Raw genomic sequence first — 9,159 nt, forward strand, 5'->3', positions numbered from 1 at the left:
ATTATTGTTTACGCTTGTCTGCATTTCAGGACACATTATTGGTGAATTTAAAACAGTTGAGCAGACTGGCTTTACGTTTGACGTGGTCATGTAATTACCTATTGGTGACGACATTACCGGCGGTTGAAACATTTGACTTGTTGTAATTACATTTTGGTTTTTAACCTCTTGTAGCTTTTGCATTTGTGCAAGGGATTTTTCTAACACATTAATTCTTTGTGTTAAAGTATCATTCACTGTCTCGTACTCATCATCGTTTTCTATTTCTTCCAGCTGTTTGATTAAATCTTTCTTTTTTCCCTTTGTGCTTACACCAGCATCTTTACATTTTTGTCGTAACTCATTTAACGTGAATTTATAAAAATTCATTTTGTTGTAGTTCCTTGATGTTTTAACTATTATAACGTTTTTTATTTTTTTACTACGTCAATACGTATGCGGTTTTTGAAATCAAATATGAAAAAGATTGCTTTATATGAAACGATCGCTAATTTCATACACGTGCATCTGATTTTCAAAGCGAAAAACAAAAAGTATGTATCCACTAAAACGTTTTCGATTTCGTATGCCGCAAGTGCGAGTGAGATGACACTATATTTAGTTCTACGACACGTCACGAACACTTTCAAAAAGATATGTAAATTGACGCTTACTACGAACGACAGCACAAAACAATTACCCCGAAGAGTCTCAATTTTGCGTAATGTATTTTTTTTGTTTTTCAAACGTATGCAACTTTTATTTTTACACTTTTCGCAGTGCACGCGGATTTCTAATTCCACTTCTGAAGATTTCACTGGACTTTATTTAATAATTACAATTTTACAATTTTATTAAAAAAAAATAAATATTTCGTCACGTATCAGAACTTCACGTGTTGTCTTCTCTCGTTGTCAAATCACACACACTATGCTCCTGTCAAAAGTGATAATGTTTTCTTTACAGGGTTGTCATTAGAGTATTTGATCAGGGTTGACACTACTATATTGATAGAATGGATCCTAAGAGAGATAAAAATATGTCCTTAATTGGTTCAGAGCCGTTTTGTAGACTCACCACTTAAATACTGCTACTACGAAATGGAAGGAGACAAAATTATTAGACAACTGGCTTAATAGTGTAAATCAATCTCAAGAAAAATATTTTTGTACTATCGGTGGGAGTATCAAAGTATCAAGTTAGATACTTTCGCTTAACACGGTAGACTTAAGGACTCTCTGGGTTGATTACTTTACAAATCATTGCAACCTGAGGTATCACTTATATAATTTGGGGTCTCAGATATTGATGTCCATCGTTTTTGTAAAATAAATATAGAGTGTCTAGAGTATATTTTTTGTAAGTATTCAGTTTTTGATAAACAACGGCAACACTTAAGTGATATGTGATGACTCAATGTAATTTATTGAACAATCCTATTACACACAATAGATCTATTGTAGCATATATATATATATATATGTATTTGTTATGTTAATTAATGTATATTATTTTTTTCTAGATAGTCCGATTAAATTATTTGTTAAAATATGTGATATTAGAGGAGCTTGTAATATAATTTATGGAGACCCATTATCTATTGACTATACTACAATAACTGATACGGAATTCAACATTCAAAAAGAAATTGTGAAATCGGCATTTATAAGAACAGATTACGAGACTGCACATAATCTCATATTTATGGCAGCACTTACATATAAGGTAAGTTAACCTCTTAAAAGTTGATTGAATTTATTTCATCAGTGTTTTATTCAAAAAGAATGCTGATCAGAAAAGATATAATGAATGGCGAGACTATATAAAAGATATTATGCATAAAGAAATAAATAAATTGGTGGAACACCCAACTACACAATTTTATATCTCCCATAATGAAATTATACAATTTGTCTCAAGAGCCAAAAATAATTTGGAATTACTTGATTTAAATGATCCATCGACTTTAGAAAAACTTCTGGAAGTTCTAGATCAAATAACTACAGTGAGTGCAAATAATGATATAGCAAGTCAAACCGATGCGCAGGGAAAAAATTTAGAAATGTTGGATAGATATAGGAGTTACTCCGGTGACCGATACACAAATAATAAAGTAAAAACAATCTCTGTGGATTTGGCTTATGTTGAAATGAACTTGCAACTTATACAAGATATACTCAAATCAAGAAGTAGTAATGGCTCTACGGATAACATAAAAGTTACCGAGAGAGTAAATGCATTGGTAGAGAAAATGTGCTACAGTGAGCTAATTCTTAATGAGAACATTAGTAAGTAATAAAGATATAAGAATATTTAATATTGTTACTTAAGTTCTAAAGATTTTATGTATATATATATAAATATTATTTTTGATTATTGCAGAAACAAATTTTGCTAGTATAAGCATTTCTAAAATGACAGGGAATTATCTATTAAAAAAGGAATTTTCCATTTCTGCTATTCATACCAAAGAGGAAGGCTCATTTAAGATACGTCAAGCAAATTTAATATCTGAAACAACTCCATATTGTGTGTCGATAGTGCAATATACTGAAGATTTTTTTACTAATCAAAATAACTACGTTATTAACCTCGCCGTCTTTGACTTAAAAATCCTAACGTCTGTATTAGATTGGAAAGCCAATGAAGCACATCAGGACCCGCATACTCATAGTTTACAAATAAAATTAGCGAAATCTAAATCAGATGAAAATATTGTAAGTTTTTTTAAAGTAAATAATCCGTTTTAAATTAATCATGAATCATTAAACTCATCTTAGTGCCTCTCTAGAAGGAATAGGAATAGTGCTTGGGTAACAGACAATTGCAAGGTTAAGGCTGTTAGTATTCTACATGTGTTCTGTAGTTGCTTCTACTTAGGATACTTCAGGTAATAATAATATCGAATAAGTATAATATTATAGATAGATCAATAAAGAAACACGAATCGAATATACTATTCGATAAAGAATAATAATGGCTAAGATACTTTCATTTATTAATACTTAAAGGGGTTTTTTCGAGGAGTAGTGAACTACAACAACAAAAATTTATTTTATATTATTTTAATTAATTGAATTTTTGGCTGACCATAAAGCTGTTTCGAGTATTGGCAAATACCCATCATCAGTGGTGTTGGAAATAATTCTTGTATTTAATTATTCGTAAATAAATTTTTTCAGACTGCAAGTACCAGGAATCGAAAAATACGTTATTAATACTTTTTAATTAAAAATCAGTAATAATTAGCTTTTTAAAAATGAAAGATAGGTATATTAATACCTATAATAATAGGTATATTATTCTTGCAGCCGAAACGTAGGAAACCGATCCGATAAATGGTTCCAACATTTTTATGTAAAAAGTGTAGATATAAAGTATTAAAATAAATTTCATATTTAATATTCATATTAAAATAAATAATTAAGGGAATTTTTAAAGCCTATTAATATATTTATCTTTATCTGTGATTAAATTTATATTGTAGAATTTATTAAAGTATAGTTAACTATAGATTTAAACATAAAAACTTAAATAACATGCTCTTATAAAAATCTATAAAATATTTTAGACTCTCTGCTATAAAAAACAATCATGACAATGGAATTAGCTATCGTCCGAGTCCAACTAAGAATATTATTAGTTTCCCTAATGATAATCACATCACACCGAACATATTTTTATCATCGACCAGTGAAGCAACCACGCCAGCTCTCTTTACTATGGCGGCAGTACCTTCACAAAATATTAGTAATATAGCTACCACAATGTATGTAACTCGACAAGAACTTCGAACTACAACACCAGCAAATCATAAAATTGATGCGGACATAGAGAAAGGATATATAAAAACTGCTAAACCAAATGAATCGGTTAAAAAGGGTAAGTATTTATTTTAAATGTTTATTCTTATTGAGAATCAATATCTGCTTCTAAAAAAAAAAATATACTTAGAATTAAAATTGAAAGTATCCATTATTAATCTATGGTGTAGATACGTTTGTAGCATTTGTTTAGGTGATCATCATGCTGTAATTGCTGAAAAGTTGTAAACAACATAGCTAGAATGAGCATCTTGACAGTATCTAAAGTAGTGAGCTAGTTTATCGTTCGGCCAATAAAGAAGTAACCTTTCTTAGAACGCCAGAGTTAAGGTCGCTGCTATTTACCTATTTACCTATTTACCTAGAATATTCTCTAGTTAAGGCATATCTGTCGTTCGATACCGAACGGAGGTGTATATCTGGTACCTCGGGGACAGTGCCCGCAACTTCGGCTGACCTGACCAATTGAAGTTGATAGTGTCGTGGTGGCTGTGGTTAGACCTAAACTTACACGGGAAGAATGATTGCATTTTACTTTCATTCGGCGTGGAACTGCGTATTCATACTGTATGATATGGCCCAAAGATCAGTAGAGGTGTTGGTAGGTCTCGCTCCTTACCAAGGGGTAAGTTATAGCAAACATATAACTAATAGGTTATAATAGGTTTATATATATTCAGTAGTACAAATATACAGTAAAAAATTTAGCTTAAAATCCAGTTAATTCATTTACTTGTTTGTCCAGATATCTAAAGTAAACTGTAACACTAAATACAAGCATTCACTGCATTTGAAATTAATTTATTTGTTTTATATATTCATTTCACATTCCATTAGTATTCATTGTATTCATAAATATATATATAGACAGATTTTAACTAAATCTCAGGTCAAAATATTCTTACTCGACGCAACCATACCACATGTTTGTTTTTATATCATCTTTACCACATGAGCTAAAATTTTTCTAAGAAAATGGTAAAGTCAATTTAACTAGTATGTGGTTAGTGGATATTTTTCTAAGTGTACATATCGACGGGATATTTACTATGAACCCATAAAGAATTGAATATCCTACAATTGTGTTTTCATTACGAAATATTCACATAAAGCTTGTCTTTCCTGTTGACTAAACTTGAGTTACGATTTAATTTGTGGATATTATATGTGACTTACTACATTCAGTATTTTAAATTTTATAATAGTCTACCAACATTCATTAATGGTGTTGTCGATTGGTAAATTTCATTCATTCTAGATTTACACTCGATCTGTCAAACGAATGTTTTTAGAGTGATCTAACTCTTTTGTAGTTATGTTAGTGGGTATTTACGATTTTCATAAATGCATATATTGAATATATTCACATTTTATCTGCTTAAATTTAATAAAAATATATTTTTAAATATAAAATTTAATTTTTCATCAATTTAAATTATTAAAAATTAATTTTATTTATAAATAAAAAATTTATTAAATATTTTTGATTGCAAATTCAATATTAATTTAAAATTTTATGTGTAATTTGAAAATATATATTTTTTTAAAATTAATAAATATTACTTTAAAAATAAAATGTAAAAATTAAATTTAATAAAAATATATTTTTGAATATAAAATTTAATTTTTCATCAATTTAAATTATTAAAGAATAATTTTATTTATAAATAAAAAATTTATTAAATATTTTTATATACAAATTCAATATTAATATAAAATTTAATATATAATTTTAAAAAATATATTAATATGAATTTTAAGCAGCTAAAAATTTCAGGATAATCTTGCTAATCTGGAAAATATCTAGAGTACTATAAATTAATCTTGAGTGTTATATATTTCGCTCGAGATTTATCATTTGACAATAAAAATTGTACTAAAAGTGTATCTTGATTGGAAAAGTTACCCCAGTTTTAGCAATCGAAAACATCATAAGTACCGCCTATATTAATGTTTAAACTTTGAAAGCCTAGCACTTAAATCTATCCAAGCTTCCAACTTGTTAAATAAGAAATAATAATAATAAATCACTTATGTATCGTGTTATACAAGGTTAAATTATTAAAACTACACTTGTGTAATTATTGAAACAATATTATAATCACTACATTTCACTAAATACAACCAAAACAAATGTTTGTTTTTGTATTGAGCAATTGGATGGTTCTTTAAAAGTTTGTCGATTTATTTATATTGAATATAATTCTATATTAAATTAAGAAAATAAAATACAACAAATTTTGTATATATTTGTACCCTTGAGATGTATATATTGTCATAACCAAATGATATCTTCAGACTTGGAAGATAATTAGTTTGGAATATTACTAATAGTTTCAAAAATGTTTATTTTAATTAAAAAATATTAAATCTAATGGTTAGAGGACAATATTTTTTTAATCCTTCTTTTAAAAATAGACTCAAAATGATATATTTAGAACGGAAGTGTTCAAGTTGGGTAGTGACCTGTAATATTCCCACTTAAAATTAAAATAAATCTTTCACAATATTTGATTGAAGACCTTTTTTAGAAATTAATTATATATCTTCTTGAATTTCTGTAGAATGTAATATCATCAATTTGCTTTCTTTAATAAATAGTGTTAGTCTTAGTTTTAACAATACTAACGATATACCAACATAATTTTATGTGTATTTATGTATAGATATGTACATGTACATTCACAATCTCATAATATATATATTAAACATTTTATTTATTTAGTTGTTAATTAATTCTTTATTTTCATATAACACAATTAAACTATTTCTATAATAATAATATTAATTTTATAATTTTCGTGTTTTGCTTATAAAGTTTTTAAGAGCACGTATACTTGTGTACACACCTGGTAGAACACCACAACCCTTGCCATATGAAACCAGACCAATTAATTGATTATTGTATGTAACTGGACCACCTGAATCACCAAAACATGCATCCTTGCCAGATGTGAATGCACAAAAATTATTTCTTGTTGTTGGATAGTAACGTTTACACCTAGCTTTTTTAATCACTTTCACATCGGTGTATTTTAATACATCTGATTGAGAGCCTGTCTCATCAATACCCCATCCCCAAATTCTCACATTACTACCAACTTTTGTGCCACCTGTTGACAAAGCAATAGTTTTAATATTATCGCCAATTAATGGAGAAGTTAATTTAAGCATAGCTATATCCATATTCATATTTCGTGAATTAAAACGTTTTGCAATAGTTATCATTGCTACACTTCTTGTAACTCCACCACTATTTAAGGCCGTTGTACCGCCTCTTACTTGCACATCAGCAATAGTTTTGCCATCAACGCAATGAGCTGCAGTAATTACTCTGTCTGGGTCTATTAGAGCTCCTCCACAAAATACACCTTGACTTGAAAATAATTGAACTATGAAGGGTGCTTGAGAAATTGTTGTTGTTGTACCACCGAATATTTTACCTAATTTCTTATTTGCATTAACGTATCCAGTTTCTAAAATAGAGATAATAATAAAAACGTAAAATAAACCGCTGTACAACATTATTTCGCTTAAACTATTTGGTTAGTAATGAAGAACTGTTAGAAAATTTAGATACTTGCTAACTTAGGTATATAATTAGAATAATTTTAAAAATTTTAATTTATTGTTTATTTTTCACATAACATAAAAGCGAATTAGTATAATTAAAACAATTGTGTAAACATAATTGAGATTTCTAATTTATGGTACTTTCATTAATTTTCAATATACATTATATATTATACGACACTTTTATCCAAAAAACAAAAACAACACGCTTCAAAAATTGGCCAGATAATAGGTTAATAGCCATAGTTGGAACATGGAACATGAGAAGACTAGCGAAACTCTCTCGAATAACACTAGTGTACCGTAAATTATATATCGCTCTAAAATGACCGTCATGAGTCTGATCAAAGTAATCAACAATAAATCTAAAATAATCAAAGTAATGGTTATAGTTACTGTAACTCCATTAAATCTGCCTAAAACTATATGTATAATATTGTCTTTAGCATCAACCCTACTGAATCTGTTTATTACTTGAACCTTAATAAAATTTATCGTGCCTACTCGATATTTTGAAAGAAATGACTTAAGATATATATATCAAACTACACATATGGCATAATCTGTCCACAAATTGAATAGAACAAAGCAACTAATTGACTTTGATTACTTTTCTCTAATCCTGATTATTATCACTCTAACAAGACTTTGCCTTATGAGCAGTTATAACTACTAGAGAGGGGTAAACTATTGAAGTAACTGTCTAAACCAATTGAAGAGAAGTAGAGAAGTAAGTTCCGTTTTCCTCTTAATCTGAAAATGGTTGAAATTTGACACAGACGGTTATCTAGGTATACCTTTCTAATTTGTCTACTTGATTTCTCCAATGAAAAAATATATATGTATTTAACCTAGAAATATTTTTATCATATTACATATATCATATATCATGATATAGTAAAGATTCTGATGTAGTTGTTTTTAAAAATTGAAAATTATTCAAAATATCCACATCAATGTGGAAAATTCATTTCAGTTATTAGGGGGGAGATATATGATCAAAAGGTTTAACACCTCTCTTTATCTAGGTTTATCTAAGTTAGAAAGCTTGGGTGTGGCATTGGGGTAGATAGGTGAGTATGTAAAGGGGGCGAATTAATTTCTAGTTTATTAAGATCTTTACAAAATTAGAATAATGTAAACTTAGGTTATACTTACACTAGTTGACAATAAACATATTTTTTTTTAAATATACGACTGGCATTTTTGACGTCATTCAGATATTTGCGGTATTCATAGTTTTGTTTTGGATCTATCGTATTCATATAGGGGCTTAAGTTAGATATTGTTAGTATTCTGCAGATTTTAAAAATATTGTCTATTACTTCTGTACTAAAATCTTCTATCAGAAAACATGTATCGAACGTTTTTAATAATAATCTCTATTTCTTTAAGAAAAATATATTTTTATTGTTTATTAAAACATTTAAAAAATATATTTAAGTAACTCAGTTTCATTTGTGTTTAATTTATTTAATTTATATAATTTTCATATTTGTAGCTTCGCCTTTAATTTACGCTATACCAGTTGCATTGCTTCTGATTATTGCAATAGTCTTTGTCTTCCTGATGATTTTGTACCGTCGTCGACCTAAGAAATCAAATGCATCCACAATTCCTGGACTAAATATTGTAAGCATGATTGGTTATAATATATTTAAATAAATTAATAATTATATTCTATTTTAGCAATTGGAAAGCAGACAACGCCAAGCTGGAATCAAATATGCAACGATCTATGATCAACATTTAGTTCGTGGTAGCTTTTGAGAGTTTAGATGGT

At 28.1% G+C, this 9,159-nt stretch overlaps 1 protein-coding gene across 1 annotated transcript; it reads left to right on the top strand.

Moving 5' to 3' along the window:
- Window positions 1–1,387: 1,387 nt before the first annotated feature.
- On the top strand, window positions 1,388–9,156 carry LOC119663646. Its single transcript, XM_038073256.1, has 8 exons — window positions 1,388–1,397; window positions 1,502–1,704; window positions 1,763–2,267; window positions 2,362–2,696; window positions 2,760–2,869; window positions 3,551–3,861; window positions 8,878–9,008; window positions 9,066–9,156. Exons 1-8 carry the CDS (start codon window positions 1,388–1,390, stop codon window positions 9,144–9,146), a joined length of 1,686 nt encoding a protein of 561 aa, XP_037929184.1. The 3' UTR covers window positions 9,147–9,156.
- Window positions 9,157–9,159: the final 3 nt, after the last annotated feature.

Source organism: Teleopsis dalmanni, unplaced genomic scaffold (assembly GCF_002237135.1).
Source record: "Teleopsis dalmanni isolate 2A unplaced genomic scaffold, ASM223713v2 unscaffolded_contig_0692, whole genome shotgun sequence".
Taxonomy (NCBI): domain Eukaryota; kingdom Metazoa; phylum Arthropoda; class Insecta; order Diptera; family Diopsidae; genus Teleopsis; species Teleopsis dalmanni.

Bases quoted from the DNA above. Each gene is read 5' to 3' on its own strand.
- LOC119663646 (XM_038073256.1), top strand. The intron at 2,268-2,361 runs GTAAGTAATAAA...TGATTATTGCAG, and splicing joins AATTCTTAATGAGAACATTA to AAACAAATTTTGCTAGTATA. The intron at 2,697-2,759 runs GTAAGTTTTTTT...AACTCATCTTAG, and splicing joins CTAAATCAGATGAAAATATT to TGCCTCTCTAGAAGGAATAG.